Raw genomic sequence first — 17,510 nt, 5'->3', positions numbered from 1 at the left:
GGCTGCTGCTGTTGCTGCTGTCCCCTCTGTCCTCGCTGTTGCCGCTGTTGCCGCTGTTCTCGGACCTTGGAGACCTCCGGCGGCTCCCTGTGACAGGCCCTGTGGCCCCGGGGAGCTGCCCGCCGCCTCGTCGGCCAGCCCGGCAGCAATCCTGCCAGCACAGAATAGCTCACTGCGTTTCAGGGTAAAGTGACGATTAATTTCTATTTCCTGGCCTGGGTGCTGCTTCCTTCTTTAAGGAAGCTTCAAGGTTAAAGTTTAAGCTCAGTTATGTCGGGGCCCAAGTCCGTTTCGTGAAGGGGCTCTTGTACGAAAGCTTAAGCTGGGATTGACTCTCTGCTAAGCGGAGGCCAAACGTGTACCTACTGAGAAGCAGGTCCTAAGTGATAACGTTTTCTAAAGAGACTGCTAAACACATCTGAACAGTGCTGCTGCAGAACTCTGAATGGGGGGATAGCAACTGTCTTAACTGATCTGGAATCTTGAGTTTACTTTTCAGTGGACAAGAGGTGTGTCTCTCAAGGCAAACAAAGAGAGGAGTAACACCCGATATTCATGTCAACATAAATTTATGCTCAGAGCGTAGGTGTAGGAACAGCATCGGTATGTATATGGAACATCGTGAGAGGAAGCTCTGTCGGTATTTACAGTTTTTCTACTACCTTGTCAGAGAGACGTTATCTCCACATTAGAAATGGATGTATTTTGAAACGGTGGTGGTGGATCGGATTTCTTCTTTCTAGTGTTAATATTTGCTCTTGAATCGTACTTAATACCTGGTAACGCCTCAATCAGTTGTCAAAAATAAACTTAAAAATGTGTAAGGCTTATCTCGTTGGTCAGTATAAAGATCAAGGCTTTTTTCCTTTTTCCTTTACCTTTTCCTTTCTTCCCCAGTATTGTTTTTCTTTTCTCCTTCTCACTACAGTCTTAATTTTGTTTCTTGTCCCTTAAGTGTGTTTTCAGTGTGTTGCTGAAACATTTTCTCTTTCAATCCGAAAAAAGGAGCTGTCACTGGTGAAGATCGGAGCTTATCTGAAAATCCCTGAGCCCAGGAGCTGTCACCTTAGTCTTCCAGTCGGACAAGGACGACTTCATTTCTCGTGTAAATGCATTTTTCAGGTTTGCATATTGTTTTTTCAGGAACGGAAAGTGTGTATAGAATGGATTTAAAATCAATCTTAAATGTAAAATGTCAAGGGAAAAAAGTTCTAGTTACAACCTCTGCACATAATTTGCCAGCTGTGGGACTAGGAGTTTTCTTATTTACTGTGTTTTGTTTAACGTGTCTGAAGTTTAATGGATAGCAATCAAGGCGTGCTAGAAATCTGAAAGCACTTTATGCTTTGTTCTCTCAGTCATTTTGGTATAACAAACTAGCTTATGTTTTAAACGCTCCATTAGGTTAGTGGTTTCCCTATAGGTAACAAGTCCCTGTGTGCTACAGTAAGACAGTAACAAAACATGAAGTATAGAAGTTCATCCTGTCATGGATGCTTCTGCCTACGGACACACAATTATGCTTATTTAAAGCGGTATCACCTTGAAACCTAATCAGCATTTTAAAAAGGACTTTGTAGCAGTTATTGGCTTTTGTCCTGGAGGGCTGAGGTTTGTTTTGTTTTGTTTTACATTCAGCATTTCCGTTTCTAGCTTACATTGCCCTGTTGTTTTGCATGAGGAAAACGTGCAACTTTACAAAGCAGAACGGAAAGAGCTGCTTTTTAGTCTAACGTTTCAGTTTTTTGTAGGAGTTTTAAATGTGGTAGGAGTAAAACACCAGAAGTACTGCTGCCAAAGTTATATTCAAACTCGTATTTCGTGGAGAAGCAGAAGAAGCCCAGGGAGAAATAAATTTGCAAACGTGCTCTTCATGCTCTCCTTTCCCAAGATTTCTCTGAGATATAGCCCATCCTCTGTGGGTTTTGAGGTATATGGTTCCCAGGAGTGAGAAGGAGGGCCAAACATCTCTCTTCTTGGATCTCAACATGCCAGGGCTTTAGTGTACTGCCACTTACGGCTCCGCTTTTTCACCTGGAAAAAGCGACCACATGATGTAGACTGAGGAGCCCTCACAAATTAACTTGCTATCACAAAGTGACACCCAGAAAAGGTGTATTTAAAAGCTAGGCTCATTATAGAATAACAACAAACCCCTCATGATTGGTGCAGTAGACAGTGAGGTAGAGAGCGATCCCTGGAAAGACAGAAGAAAAGGAGCAGTGAGTTCTGGGTACCTTTGTGCACACGAAACAGAAAAACGCAGGCAGTGAAGTAATAGTGTTCCATTACTAACGCCAGCAATAGATAATTGCAACAATTATCTATTAGATCATAGGTAATAATTAACAGATAATTGTGCAACTCTGGAAATCAATAAATAACTGATTCCCCTCAGAGAATGTCTTCTACATTTTTATATTAAAAAGACTCCAGAGTTGTAATGGATTAAAATCCTACGGAAGTGAAAGAAATGGCATCAGCCACTAGTTCTGCAGAAGCTAAAAGTAATACCGATAGAGTTTAGATGGAAATTTTCACTTTGTGTGTTTAGTTTGGGGATTCTTTTTAAATCATTCATACCAGCGATTTAGTTCTTAAGGCTGTTTCTTTGAGATTAAGTGACAGGACTTCTGCTATTCTTTTCTTCTTGGAATGCTTCTTGATATTCTTACGTCAACCAGAACTTCTGTCTCTGTCGCAGATGTCAACAATGACCGTAGTTAAGAAGCCCAAATCTTCAAAGTCTAAAAAGCCCTCTTCAAGGCGGTCTGGCAAATCCAAGAAACCAAGTACTAAAATACTGATGTCACGCACCACAAACTGGGGCCAGATACCGCCTGCAGAAGGTTCAAGCCAAGTCTCTGTGGCCCAAGGACGTGGAGGTGCTATTTACTGTAGATCATCTGAAAAATCTAAGGCTTTTGCCCCAAGAGATCTAAGTAAGTGTGAGCTTTATCCTGACTCCATTTTCTTCAAAGCAAAAGTAGAAAATGCAGTTCTTACTTGTTGCACTGATAGAGAAGGGGACTAGTGTGAACAAAGACTTCAAAAGCGAATCTCCTAAGGCAACTGAAGTGACTGATGTTACAGAAATTAATTTTGATATATTTACAGTCAACAGAGAAATATGGGGAGCTTTTTGTAATGCACAGATTCATCCATGTCTTTTCCGTTTTGCAAAGAAAAGTGTTTGATTGTTGCTATTCACAGCTTCCATTTTTCACACGTTTTTTGAATGATAACATTGCTCAGGAAAAGATCTGGTATCTGTAGGGGTACCGTCATTCCTAGTTACTAGTTTTTACCTTTTTTCCGTATAATTTCAAGTCTAAGCTTGTGGTTTAAGTTATAATAAGGAAAAAAACAGTAGTTGAGTTAATCAGGTTAAAGATTATAGATGGAGAGGAACTTGGCATTAGGTACTACAAACAGAATGGCAGTTAGCCTTGCCTTAGAAAAATTAAAATGGTTGACGAAAGCTGTTTTTTTGTTTTTTTTTTTTTTCCCCAAAACATTGTGTTGACCAGCCAATTTGAATTTGGCGGTATTAAAGCTGTCTGCAATAATTTTCTTCTGGCTTGGATTGTAGCTAGCTCCTCTAGGTGCTCCTGCAGAATAGTATTTTTTTAAATACCTTGCTTAGAAACAAACAAACAAAATCTCTTTTTAAATTTAACTTTCTTGCAGTCGTTAATGATGGAATTGCTCCACCACAGAGCATTCTTTTTCCAGCTGAGAAGATTTGTATGGATTGGCGAGAAACACAAAGTGTTGGAGTTGGCCTGTACAATCTTGGCAACACATGTTTTCTTAATGCTACTCTACAGTGTTTGACCTACACACCCCCACTTGCCAATTACATGCTTTCTCTCGAGCACGGCCAGTCATGTGAGTACTTTCTAAGAGTATTTCAAATCTGTTGGACAGCTCTGAAGGTGAAAGAACAGCAGTGATTCTGAGACAAGCTTATTTGCCTGATTTTACCTGTAGAAGCTGGCTTTGAGCACTGTATTAGCAGTGGGCTCCGAATAGCATACGGAGTGCAATTAATGCACTGTTTGTTTAATGAATGAATTTATTTATTTATTTATTTATGTATTTATTAAAGGATCATTTATTGCTTCGTGGGAATAATGAAGTGCATTGGACAGTAATGCATTTAGTAGTAATTTTAGAGAGTAATACATTTTTCAGCCTGTGGAGTTCACATTCCTGTCAGCCTTTACAAATGTGACTTTGCAGTAGTCTTTTAGATTTCTCATCACAAAATGCATTTGAATACAGGCTTAGTGGATATTTTTATTCTGTAAAGTTGTGTGAAATGAAATGTTACAAGACTGTTGGGACATTGGCATCTTGGGAGAATAGAATGTAGCAAGGAGAGTGGATATCGTATCTATAGTTTAAATTTTACTTAGATGTTTGTTTGTAGTTATGGATATTTTGCTGGACTGGGATGCTTTCTTCTTTCACTCTTCAGGTCGTGAACAAGATTTTTGCATGATGTGCACAATGGAGACTCACATTAACCAGGCCCTGCGTTGCACTGTTGATGCCATCGAGCCTACGCATGTTATCAGTAATCTCAGTCGTAAGTGGCTTCAGATGTGTTTCTTTTCGATAGCTTGTAATCTTCAAATACTTATTTGATGTGTATAAGTGGTTTTAACACTAGAAAGAAGAGAGATTTTAGAAATACAAGAATGATTTCATTTTTAAATGAGGTGAATACTATCATCTTCTTCTTTAGGAATAGGACAACATTTCCGTTTTGGCAGTCAAGAAGACGCACACGAGTTCTTGCGCTATACTGTTGATGCTATGCAGGAAGCGTGCTTGAATGGAAGCACCGAGTAAGCATAAACAAGTTCACTTTCATACATTCTCTAGCACCTTCTAGTCCTTTATTTACTATCAAAAATGATCTCTAGCACCTTTTAGTGCCTTATTTACTATCAGCAACGAAAGTCTACATCATCCTTAGTTTTCATAAAACTCTTTGAAGAGTTAACTCTGCGCCTTAAATCTTCTGAGGTCTGATTATAATTTATTTCCAGATTGGACAGATCTTCTCAAGCTACCACCATCATTCATCAAATATTTGGAGGATTTCTAAGATCGAGAGGTACTTTAAAAAATATTCCTGTCCTTAGAACTGATCTGTGTCTTTTGTCGGTAGTAAAGCAGTCTGTAGTTTGTCTAAAGTAGTATCTGGCAACAACGTGAATTTGGACAGTTAGTCTCCTTCACATAAGGTTAAGCATTTATATTTTGCTTCCAGTGAAGTGCTTGAATTGCAAAGCAGTTTCGGATACGTATGAGGCATTTCTTGATATCACTTTGGATATAAAGGTAAGATGTTTTCTAAATATAATTCATGATGTTTAAGTACATGCCTAACTTTCTAAATTAAACTTGTTTACCTTAAAAAACCAAACCACATATAATGTTAAAACGTAAGAGCTTGGTGGTGCTAAGGAAGTGGATTGGACTTTGTCCTTCTGTGGAACCCATGTAAATAGTCTCCACATTTGCATTGGGTTTAAGGGGAAAGAATTCTCTTTCTGCAAAAATTATAATGCTGTCATACTTCTCTGTTGTTCTACCCCAATGTACATCTAATTGTTAGACTGATGAATTTGTCCCCAGTATTGATGACAAAGCACACTATAGATGCTGTCTAGGCTACTGGAAAAGTATTTGTTCCGAAGTCAAATGACTTCCAGGTGAGGTCAATGCTGAGCATGCTCTTTCTGCCTCCTTCTTCACAGTGCTCATAGTAGATCGCTGGAGTATGTTAGTAAGATTCTCTTACAACCTACTAGTACGTCTCTGGAATTTTGAATTTACGGTGACTTTACGCTCTTCTTTCTCGCTCCTCTAGGCGGTTTCATCTGTTACCAGAGCTCTGGAACTCTTTGTGAAACCTGAAGAGCTGGGTGGAGAGAATTGCTATAAATGTAGCGAGTAAGATTTTGACGAATTAGGTCTTAATCCTAGATGTCAGTTTTATATGTTGCATGACTCTGTTGGACTACCTCTAAACTTTGGATCTACTTACGAGTTTTGTGGAAGTTTATAAAACACTTGGATTTTTGTTTCTTTGGAGGGGGGAAGTCTTGTTCAGAGGCATTCCCTATGGGTTTGCAATTCTCTGGCTCGTATTTTGCCATCAGAATTCAAAAAGAGATACTTTTGTTCTTTCTATTTATTAGCTCTCGACAGTACTTTTCTTGATGTAAACTGCCCAGTTTCCGTTGTTCTCTGGGCTAGTGGCTAATTTTCACTGCTTACACTGTAGGTCCTACCTTGGAGCGGGCAATGTATCAAACTGAACTATTGTGTTTCAAAGGATGGCAGACAGTTTCAGTGTCTTTCCAGACAAGCTCAGTACATGAAGACTTCCTACTGTTAAATGTCTCCCTCCTGTAGAATGACCATGTGCTTCTGTTGTATTTTTGATGTTGATAGACGACCTATGTTGGAGATTATTTGCAATTTCTAGTCCTGGGGACCAAGGCTCTCTCGTTCCACTTTCATTATTTGTATTTCCCTTGAAAGCTGAAAGAATGTATCCAGGATTGGAGTTCAAATAGCCACTTTTGTAGACCAAGAAATGGTACCTTGCCATCCAACCTGGTAATACCCTTTCGTGAGAGATTCCTGTTCCTGCTATGCCCGGGGTTTTGGGAGAATTTACCTTCTTCACTGTATTAACAAACCTGACACGCAGTGCATGGGTTTATGAAAAGAAAAAAGACCAACCTATTATGCAAGTAAATGTCATTCAAATAGCATAGGCATGCGTGAGACATTAAAACGAGTTTGTTTTGGGGGCGAAAAAAGAAGATGCCTTCAAACACTTATCTCTGCTTGTTTTTAAGGTGTAATAAGATGGTTCCTGCATCCAAGAGATTTACCATACACCGTTCTTCCAAGGTTCTCACAATATCACTGAAAAGATTTGCAGATTTCACAGGTGGAAAGATCAACAAGGTATATTTACCACTGTAATGCAACTATATCATCGTGTAATGGGACATCCCCCAAAGCTGAAAGTTGTTTATATTTTCAGACAGTAATTGTAGACTAACGACTATGGCTTATTCTTTCTCTTAATATCAATAAAGTTCCCGCTTGACAAGAAGCATATGCTTTCCTCTGAGAAGGCTGATTCATCAGGAAACAGTTCTCTGCAACTTCTAGTCTTAAACATTGTTTATGGGAAGACTTATTTGTAGTGAATCAAGAAATATCTTCTAGAAATATATTCTAGAAATAAATTCTAGTCTGTGTTTTTTGGAAGTGTTTTTCTCTGGCTAGTCCACGAAGTACTCTGGGATAATTTTCTATCTTCTTGGTCTCTCTTTAGGAGGTGAAATATCCAGAGTATTTGGACCTGAGATCCTACATGTCACAGTCAATGGGAGAACCACTGCTCTATGCCTTATACGCGGTGCTGGTACATCACGGTGTCAGCTGTCACTCAGGACACTATATATGCTATGTAAAGGTAGAAGTCAACAGCATTTCTAACAGGGTAAAGGTTGTGCTGGCAAACCAGTGAAAGCGTGACTAGCAGCTACTGTTTCTAGGGAAAAAGATTTCATTATATTTTTATTTGACACGTGTGTATTTTGTTCCTATCCGTGATTTCATTTGGAACACGTGCAATTCACCTAAAGAAATGGTTGTCTTTATTTGCAGGCTGGTAATGGACTTTGGTATCAGATGAATGATGCTAAAGTAGTCCGTACTGACATTAAGAGAGTTCTTGGTCAGCAAGCTTACATACTTTTTTATATCAGGTAATAACAAATCTTAACATGTGTTCAGAAGAGATTTACTTTCCTGTTATTGATATTTTTCTGTTTTGCAAGTGTTTTTCTTGCTATCCCAGGGAAAGATTATTATTTGTCTAATTCAGTTCTGTCTAACCTGAAATTCTCTGTGTCATTTATTATCTTTTGTTGCTTGGCCTGAAACTGCAGCACTTGTGTAAATTGCTATCTATGTGTTACCTGTAGCTGGCTAATTTAGAGAAGGAGAAAAATGAAGGTCATCTGTCGTGTAAGAATGAATTATTGTTCTGAAAGTGATAGTCTTAGTAGGAAGACTGTTCTCTCCTTTTCAGTTTGTAGTCTTGGCGAAGCCTTCTGTAGAGAAGGCTTCCATATCGTATGAACTGTTCCTCTAAAATTATAGGATGGGATTTAATCCAAGAGTAGGCTGAAAGAAAAACTAAACTCCGATCACTGCTCTTTTCTGAAGGCGCTATGATTTGACACTTGGAGAACGTGCGTTTTACTTGCCAGCACCATCTTATCCCTGTTCATTCCCTCCTGGTCAGCAGGGGGCTAATAGTAAGCAGGCTGGATTTATGGGACCACGACTTCTTCCTCATATGATTAAGGTAATTCAGGGAAGTGGGAGGGCAGGTAACGGCACCAAACTGCTAGTGGGTTTGGGGTTTGGTGTGGGGTTTTTTGTTTGGTTTTCAGCATCTTAGTTTTGTTTTCCTTCCCATGCTGCAGCTTTCTTCACAGCCTTCATGCTACAGCCAGAGTCATTCAAACAGTGGTTACTGCTAAATTGTGCAGCCATGCGACTCCATTACTTAATACCTCCAAGACAGCTTTCTAAAGCACAGAGAGCTACGCTCTTTGACAATTTAAGCAGAGTGTACTAATCCTCGAATCATTTAAAAGAGGACTTGTTTTTCCTATCGTCGTCACTTTAGCTAAGACAGGGAAAACTAATTGTCTTATTCCTGAGCACCAGAACAATTACTTCAGGCTTTTCAGGGTATGTTTAAAGGGGAAAATAAATATATTTGGGAATAGCAGCAGGTAATGTTAAGTTGTTTGGCTGGTTTTCAAAGATGATGTTAATTTGATTCCAATCGGCTGTAAACCAAAAGCAGGAATTGAATATGCTTATTGGACTTGCATTTATCTTTAAAGGGCAGTGTGTTTTTCTTTGTAGGTGTTAAGACCATTTGTAGAAATACTCAGTAGGAGAGTTTTGTGTTTCAAAATGTTAAATGCAGTGTTTGCGTTAATCCATCTTGCCATTTCTTCTTTTTAAATACAGAATTCAAGCCGTTTAAATGGAAATGGATCCATAAAAGAGGACGCAAAGACCACTGGTGTCACCCTAAAAAGGCCATCTTCAGCACCACCGATGGCCTGTGTTCAAAACCAGACAATTACCAGGCCTTCAATTACTGATCCGTCAAGAAAACAGAAGATCACCACCAGTATTCACAATAAATTGCCTGCTCGTCGGACTGTGTCACAGCCTGACTGTCTTAGCAGTGCTGCGGAGGACGAAGATCTCTACCAGGCTGTTCCTTCATCCACAATTACAAATTCGGTAATGCAAATGAAGCAAATGCAAACAAGCAAAAAAGTTTCTGATGAGATTTTTGTGGAGCCAACAGTGAATGAAAATCCTAAACTCAGCTCTGATAACACAGTCCCTTACGGTGCAGAATCTTCAGGAAAATCTGAGGAGGAGTCAAAGGGCTTATTTAAAAGGAATTGCAATGCAATGTCCTCTAATGGAATTTTGGTTGGAAAGGTAGTCCGTACATTGCAGCATTCCGGTTCTTCCTGTCAGAATGCTGACGAAGGAAGATCCCAGCATGAGCTGCCAAAAACCGATTCACTAAATGGTGCTATTAGGTTAGTTAATGAATCGAAAGAAAACGGACTGAAACTTGATGATTCCACTTGCCGAGTTGAACCTGTTAAACCTTCTGAGATGTTCTTTTCTAAAACAAATGGATTGCTTGAAACATAGATTTGCTCCATCGAGAATTTCTCACCTATGATGTATTCGGGAGTGTTTATTGTGTTCCTAATTCAGGTGAAATACTGAGAAAACACAGCACAAATGTGATTGTAAGACTTTGTGGTATTATCCCATTAGAATTTGCAGACCTGAGCTTACATTAGAACTTGTCAACTTAAGCTCAGCTGAGATAAAAATTCCTAAGTTTCATAAAGTAGATTTTGGGAGGTGAGTTGGGGTTATCTTTGAAGTGTAGATAATGCATACAACTCAAAACGGTCTTGCTTACCATTTAATGGAGAAATTCTGACAAGACTAGTCCTCAGTACTACTACAAATAGTATTTTTTTGTCTGCTGACTTGTGCGTTTTGATTGCAGATGCCTGGAGCTATGCCTTCAGTCAATCGAGAAATCATCACGGAGTCCCTCACAGCCAGCCAGCTGAACAGCTTGTCAGAGGAAACGAGGTAAAATGAGCACAGTCTGATTAAGACAAGACCTTATGGAAGTTCGTTACGGTTTTATCTGTCTACTAATAGTATTTAATGGAAGGATTTAAATTAGTACAATTCCATGCTGTATGTCCAGCGTTACGAACAGAACTAATGATCAGCACTGAGCATATCACTCTGATGCAGGTTGGTGCCTCAAGGAGAACTTGTGTTCCTTCATAGAATGTTTTTCCATTTTTCTCCACTGTCTGGAGAAACACTGGCTGTTCCCCGCTCGCCCCTATGCCTTTTTTCTCAGAGCAGCAGGTGGAAGGAGACGGATGCATTTGCTTTTTTAGTGCAATGGCTTCAGAAGCAAGAGGGGAGAAAGCACTTTCTCAGGGAGCTGAAGAAGGTGTCCTAATCACAGGAGAGGTTTCTAAATGGCATATCTCTGCGAGTGTTCCTGTAGTCTGGAGGTTTTTGTTTGTTTGTTTGCCTTTGGAAGGTTTTACTGTTAATCTTCACGTCCTTCAGCAGAAGTGAGAAATGTGATTTTATTTTGTGCAGTGTCGCGGACCCTCCGAAATCTACTGGGAAGGATGAATACCTCGCACAGTACCAATGTGATGACGGTGGAGACAAGGAGAAACCAAGAAGATCAAAAGAACATGACCTCATTTCAAAAGAAAACGTTTTGTACGGCAAAGAGACTTCTGAGCCTGGTGAGAAATTGCGGCAAACTTCCTCTCTCAAGTGTGACACTGAATGTAGCTCTAAAAAGCTTTCCTCCTCAGCTATTGCAGAGAGATGCCAAGGTAGAAAGGACAAGACTAAAAACACTGAGAAAGAGCATTACCAAAGCAAGAGGGAACATGCTCCTAGTGAAGAGAAGGAGAGTCAAAAAGCAGGTCCTTCCAGCAAGAGGAGGTGTTCTCAGAGCGTGGAAGTTGTTCATCAAAAGCGTCACAAGCAGGAGCACTGGGAGGGAAGCAGGTGCAGATCTTTCCCTGGTGAAAGAAACAGCCCTGAGAATGGCAGAAGAGCAGTCAAATATTCAAAGTCCAGATCTGGCAGCGGAGGAAGATCAGAACAAGGTAGCAATAGATATTACCGATCCAAAGGGGAAAGAAGTTGGAGCAGAGAAAGATACTATCGAGATGAAGCACGGAGGTGGGAAAGATGTAGCTATTACAATGATTACTATTCACCTCATGCGACAGGAGACAGTAGAGAGCGAAAGTTCTCTCACGGCGATGCAGCCTTTGACAAATGGACTGCAACTTACTACGGCAGGTCACATAAGCATTATCATTACAAAAGTGGATGGCCTCACGGTTCCCTCTTGAGAGATGAAGATGGACGTCGCTTTAGCACACCCCGAGCAGACTTGCATCGTTGCTCGGTATCTCAGCAACATTCTGGAAGACATTCTCGTGAAAGACATGCGCTTCCACCTGTGTCAGCTCATTTGGAGAACTGTTGCCAGAAAAATGAAACAGAAGGAAACAGAAAAAGAAAATCTACCCGTGCAGAAGGTAGTGAAAGTGAAATAGAAAGGAAAGACAGAAAGATAGAAAAGGAGCTTTTAGGTGGTGAAAAAAATGCAAAAATATCACAAGTTCTAGAAGAAAAAGAAGTCTAAGGATAAACATGGAGAGAAGGATTCCAAGTAAGCAAGGATTCCAGCATACTCCGCATTTTTTATCCTAATTCTTTTCTGGGTGCTTCTCATGTATTCCTTCTTTTTTTTTTTTTTCTCCTTTTTTTTTTCTTCTCTTTTTTTCTTCTTCTTTTTTTTTTTTTTTTTTTTTTTTTTTTTCTGGTAGTTTCTAAGTTACTTAGATAGCATCAGCTGGCTGGGGATCATGTTGTTAGGTTGATCAGTGAAGATAGGAAAGCTATTGCTGAATTGTTTCAGAGCACTAGCTTTGGACCACATAGTTGGAAACACATCCGTACACCATTCTGGATTAGGTTAAAAGTTTTTTTCTGCTTGCACGTATTCCAGAGCTAGCCATTGTTAATGATCTGTGTACAAACCAGGACCTATGGTCCTCCAATCTGAGGGCTTAAGTTTGCTACATCTAAAGTAAGTTGCGTGTGCACAAAGCACCACAAAATAGCTGACATGCTGCAAATCATCACCTGTGGTAAAATAAATAAAGTTTCATATAGGCAACAAGTGCCACATCTTTTTTTCTCTTTTAAACTTGCATGTTTCTTTCAGACTTCACGATTTGTGTTTCTGTGTGCTCCACTTTGACAATGCCAATCCCAAGCGTAAAACAAGAAGAAAAAGGAGAAGAAAAAGAAGAAAAAAGAGAAACAGCAGGAAAGTGAAAGGCTCCTTGGAACACTTAGATCCTCGTTTCCAGAAGATAACGCGGGAGAAGAAGGAAGAATCCCATCCTCCAGATGGCTCTTCATGTGAGCAATGCAGAAGTGAGAGCAGTAAACAACCTTACAAGGAAGGGAAGCCTTCCAGTGCAGGCGAAAGCAAGAAATACACCTCCGTCTCATCCAACGAGTGTATTAAAGGTAAGCGGCCGCAGTGTGTTTGAGGAATTCCTTTTCTATTAATGTAGAGATTATTTCCAACAGTCTTGAAGTGCTTGGTGACTTAACAGTCTGCTGGATATTAAAAAAAAAAAGCTGATGGACTTTTTCTTTCCGTTTTTAAATGACCACTAGGAAAGAATGCCTGAAATAAAGAGGTGAAAGGCAAATAGTTTTCATTTGGTGTGATGATTAAGTGGCAAACAAGAGGAAGAGTTGCAAGATCCCTTCTTAAATTCAGTCCAGCCAAGTAGGAAAAGTAAACGTGGACAGCTGTATCTTGGCAAAGAAGATAGTAGGGAGCAAGGAGGTTTAGCAGTCAAGATGGAAGGTGATGCCATGAGGCTTACAGGCTAGTAATGTTCTAGTGAAACCCAGCCTTCCTAAAGAAGCCTGCCTGAATAATTCCTGTGAATAACAGACTCTGTTCAGCTATTTCCTAACATAGAAAGGGTGCTGACTACTTCTTCAGAGTAACATAAGTTAGTGATACTACTGAAATAGTTGTGGTTCAGACGTAGATCTGATTTCTCCTAAGCACGCTGAATTCACAGCTGTTGATCCTCCAGCGGAGGCTTTGCAATTGAACACCTGGAGAATAGGTAAATTTCCCGCTGTTGTTCTCCTCTCCTCTTGTTTTGTTTTGTTTTGTTTTCCTAGTAGCATAGGCTTAAGACTCTGAAGAAACAGGCTGCTTTTTTTCATTTCCAACACTGGCTGTTCCTCCTGAGCCCCGCCTTCTATTTTTGCAGTCACAGGATATGTGAATGTAAATTCTTGGGAGAGAGGTAGAAAACTCTGTTTCAACTGGTGTTTTTTTCGGCTATGTGGGGAGACCAAATAGGGTGGTTTTGAATCTTCTGGCTCTTATTCAGAGCAGCAGCATGTGGAGGGAGACAGATGCGTGTGCTTTTTTAGTGCAATGGCTTCAGAAGCAAGAGGGGAAAAAACACTTTCTCTGGGAGCTGGAGAAGGTGTCCTTATCGCAGGAGAGGTTTCTAAATGGCATATCTTTGCGAGTGTTCCTGTAGTCTGGAGGTTTTTGTTTGTTTGTTTGCCTTTGGAAGGTTTTACTGTTAATCTTCACGTCCTTCAGCAGAAGTGAGAAATGTGATTTTATTTTGTGCAGTGTCGCGGACCCTCCGAAATCTACTGGGAAGGATGAATACCTCGCACAGTACCAATGTGATGACGGTGGAGACAAGGAGAAACCAAGAAGATCAAAAGAACGTGACCTCATTTCTAATGAAAATGTTTTGTACGGCAAAGAGACTTCTGAGCCTGGTGAGAAATTGCGGCAAACTTCCTCTCTCAAGTGTGACACTGAATGTAGCTCTAAAAAGCTTTCCTCCTCAGCTATTGCAGAGAGATGCCAAGGTAGAAAGGACAAGACTAAAAACACTGAGAAAGAGCATTACCAAAGCACGAGGGAACATCACGGAACATTTTCCGTGATTTTCTTCCTGAGCAGAAGTGTGCAGTACTCCTTTTCCATTAATGTAGAGATTATTTCAAACAGTCTTGAAGTGCTTGATGACTTACCAGTCTGCAGATGTATTATCAAACCAAAAAAAAAAACCTGACTTGGTAGACTATTTTTTTCCCACTTTTGAATGACTACTAGGAAGAAGGTTGTTCCGGCATCAAGAAAGTCATGTGGAATGTAACAAAATTTACTGAACCAGTAAATAAAAACTATATTTTTCTATTAGTTCCATTGTTTCAACTCTTCTGACGCTTATGGATGGCACAGATAACAGAGGGGAGATCGTGGTAATCGGAGCTACCAACAGACTGGATTCTATAGATCCTGCTTTACGAAGACCAGGACGCTTTGGCAGAGAGTTCCTCTTCAACTTGCCAAATAAAGAGGTGAGAACTTAAATTCAACGTTAGTTCTACCATGGCAAAGTCCAACTTTATAGGAAAAAAAAATAATTGACAACTTGAACAAAAGAGTGATATGTGGAGACACTGCGTTGTTCCATGGAGGGCAAATCTGGTACTGGATATATATGGTCAGGATGATACCACCAAGTAGTTAGTTCTATAATCAAACCTTTCATTCCCAAAGTTGTACCTGTTTGCTTAATTATTTAGTCCACTTGGGCGTTTTCATCATGAAGTTGTGTTTGTGGTCTCAATCCTTCACTTCTGAATGAATAGGGGACGTGTTTGCATTTGATTGTGCCCCGGATCGGTGGTAGTAGTTTGAGTCATAATTATTTTCTTCTTTATAGTAATTGTAGCAATTTGAAGCATTGTGCCAGAAGTGCTTTCTGTGAATTTACAGCCTGAAAAGCAAATGTGATGAAGTAATGAGACTGTCACAATGAAAGCTTGCTAAGTTTTAGAGAAGATTTTTGGACAACAAAGAAATGTTTCTGGATAAATTTTTCATTACAGTATTTTCCTCTGGGTCATTAGGTCCCGTAGTTTGGAAACTTGTTATTGAAGCTATAAATGCCTTTTCTTTCATTGTAGGTTCCTAGAAAAAGTTCAGTATAACAAATAAGAAATATTCAATTTCCTGGTTGAAAATGCAGAGTGTATATTAAATAACTGTAAAATACTTGAAAGTTGAGCAAATAAGAAAAGCGTATTAATAGATGAGGGGTTTTGAGGAAGGACTGGGTTTTTTTTGTTTGTTTATTTGTTTGCTTGCTTTTTGGTTTGTTTGTTTCTTGGTATTTTTAAGGAAAACTTGGGGCAAGCTAAAACGCAATGATTTTGCTTCCAGGCTAGAAAAGAAATTTTCAAGATTCATACTCGTGACTGGACCCCTAAGCCACCGGACATGTTGCTTGATGAACTAGCTGAGAAATGCATTGGTAAGACTGAAACCAAAATGGATTCTTGCTTGTGAGCAAGTTGTAAAGAACCTTAGCTTGTACCAGGCAGTACCCAAGCTCTTGTGCCTTGCTGCACAACTAGTCAACGAGGCAGCTGGCACGCCTTCATAGCAATCAGAGTTAGATGCTTTCATCTATTTACTCTTTGTTGTCGTTCTTTTTGTTGTCTGAGAACGTTAAATGGTTCTGGGGCATCTTCCTCAAGAGTATAGTTTTTGATGAGGAGTCTGCTTCAGCTGCATAAGCGCAGGATATCAGACAGTGCGCAACATGAAACTTCCCTGCAGAGCGGTAGCACTTTGAATTCCCTGTTAACCTGTTTGGTTTTGGCATTACAAATTCTTTAAATGTTGCATGTTGTAAACCTGGGCCTTGACTGATGTAATGTTTGATTTTTGTTTGTTAGGATACTGTGGTGCAGATATCAAATCTTTATGTACTGAAGCTGCGCTGTGCTCTCTACGTCGATGCTATCCTCAGATTTATGCAAGTAGGGAGAGGTTGCTACTATTAAAATAAAAGCAAAAAAAAAGCATTATATAAAAAAAAAAAAAAGCATTATATTATGCAAGTAGGGAGAGGTTGCTTCTATTAAAATAAAAGCAAAGGACTTTTTCATGGCTCTGAAGAAGGTTGTTCCGGCATCAAACAGGATCGTGGCTTCACCCGGACAAGCACTATCACCCATTTTCAAGCCACTTTTTAAAAGATCAGGAGCGAATATTTTACAAGTTGTGCAGAAGATCTTCCCGCATGCACAGCTCGCACTAAAGGAGGACCGACAGCAAGGTATAACCACAGCATCCACTTCTTTATAATTCTGCTAAAGCAAAAACTTGTGGTTTGTGCAATCAACTTAAACCTTTCAGACATAATGATGGTAGAATTTTATTATTTGCATGTGCATGTCTTTCTTTTGGGCATGTCTGGAAGATAACGCATAGGTTTTATTCTGGATTCGAAACTGAAATGCCAAATGGAAGCCCTGAATGACTCAATACACAGTAAAGGACGATGCGTTCTCTACTGAAGCATCCTGCTTCTGACGGCAGCTAAGATAATTAGCATTTGTTGAGGTTGACTTGAGGTTTGAAGTATAAGGCACCTATTTTTCTTTAAAAAATCAAAACTCAGATATTTGGAGGGGAAGCATTTCTAGGTCAATGTTTCTAATTCCTTTCTGAAGAATGTCGGGACCAGGATACAAGTATAACTGGTCTAAGCTAAATATTGTTTTAGCTATCATCGTTTTTAACCAGTCTCCTAATTTAAATGTTTGTAGATCGTACTATACATGTGCACGTGAGATCAATTAGCACTGATATTTACTAGATGAATGGAATTCTGTGGCCATCACATCCTTAATCCCCGTGCTTTCATTGTGGGAACCTCCTCCAGAAAGAAATGGTCTTGTTTTTTTTTTGTTTTTTTGTTTTTTGTTTTTTGTTTTGTTTTTTGTTTGTTTGTTTGTTTGTTTGTTTTTAGCTATTTAGCAACTGCGGAAATTGTTTGTAATCTCCTTTATTCTAAGGGGGAGAAAAAAATCACCAAGAGTAGCGTACCTTATACGTACACATCAGTGGGACTTAGTACAGCTTTGTAGGGCCTTGTGCCATCTCCTTAGATCTGTGGTGGGATGAACTCTAGGAAATAGCTTTCAGTGTGTGCTCTCAAATGAAGAAAGGGTTTTGGCACTGATTTAGAAGCTGTATTCATGTAAGAGAACGAGACAAAGGCTATTCAGGAAAGTTAACAAACCTCTTTTGTCTTTCAGACCATTTAAATCCTATTTTACAAGATGATACGTTCGACAGTGATGACGATGCATCCTTGGTTTCTGGAGATGAATTAAAAGATGGAATGCCTGAC

At 39.7% G+C, this 17,510-nt stretch overlaps 2 protein-coding genes across 2 annotated transcripts; both read left to right on the top strand.

Moving 5' to 3' along the window:
* Positions 1 to 630: 630 nt before the first annotated feature.
* On the top strand, positions 631 to 10,616 carry LOC140000950 (ubiquitin carboxyl-terminal hydrolase 42-like). The gene is made up of 14 exons (XM_072032054.1): positions 631 to 1,105; positions 2,705 to 2,942; positions 3,691 to 3,891; positions 4,484 to 4,594; positions 4,754 to 4,856; positions 5,061 to 5,128; positions 5,285 to 5,355; positions 5,888 to 5,970; positions 6,888 to 6,999; positions 7,376 to 7,516; positions 7,711 to 7,811; positions 8,275 to 8,416; positions 9,097 to 9,378; positions 10,178 to 10,616. Exons 2-14 carry the CDS (start codon positions 2,705 to 2,707, stop codon positions 10,268 to 10,270), a joined length of 1,746 nt encoding a protein of 581 aa, XP_071888155.1. The 5' UTR covers positions 631 to 1,105; the 3' UTR covers positions 10,271 to 10,616.
* LOC140000926 (uncharacterized) lies at positions 10,405 to 14,645 on the top strand. The gene is made up of 4 exons (XM_072032033.1): positions 10,405 to 10,437; positions 10,943 to 11,902; positions 12,461 to 12,771; positions 13,919 to 14,645. Exons 1-2 carry the CDS (start codon positions 10,405 to 10,407, stop codon positions 11,873 to 11,875), a joined length of 966 nt encoding a protein of 321 aa, XP_071888134.1. The 3' UTR covers positions 11,876 to 11,902; positions 12,461 to 12,771; positions 13,919 to 14,645.
* The last annotated feature ends 2,865 nt before the right edge of the window (positions 14,646 to 17,510 follow it).

Source organism: Anas platyrhynchos, chromosome 35 (genome assembly GCF_047663525.1).
Source record: "Anas platyrhynchos isolate ZD024472 breed Pekin duck chromosome 35, IASCAAS_PekinDuck_T2T, whole genome shotgun sequence".
Classification (NCBI taxonomy): Eukaryota; Metazoa; Chordata; class Aves; order Anseriformes; family Anatidae; genus Anas; species Anas platyrhynchos.
Note: the sequence above shows the minus strand (reverse complement) of the source record. Positions and strands in the feature narration are given on the sequence as shown.

Excerpts from the sequence above, each read along its gene's own strand:
- LOC140000926 (XM_072032033.1), top strand. The coding sequence starts at position 10,405 with ATGATCAGCACTGAGCATATCACTCTGATGCAG. Across the intron at positions 10,438-10,942 it reads AGCATATCACTCTGATGCAG|ACTTCTGAGCCTGGTGAGAA; the intron begins GTTGGTGCCTCA and ends TACGGCAAAGAG.
- LOC140000950 (XM_072032054.1), top strand. The coding sequence starts at position 2,705 with ATGTCAACAATGACCGTAGTTAAGAAGCCCAAATCTTCAAAGTCTAAA. Across the intron at positions 5,356-5,887 it reads ATATCACTTTGGATATAAAG|GCGGTTTCATCTGTTACCAG; the intron begins GTAAGATGTTTT and ends TCGCTCCTCTAG. Across the intron at positions 5,971-6,887 it reads AATTGCTATAAATGTAGCGA|GTGTAATAAGATGGTTCCTG; the intron begins GTAAGATTTTGA and ends CTTGTTTTTAAG.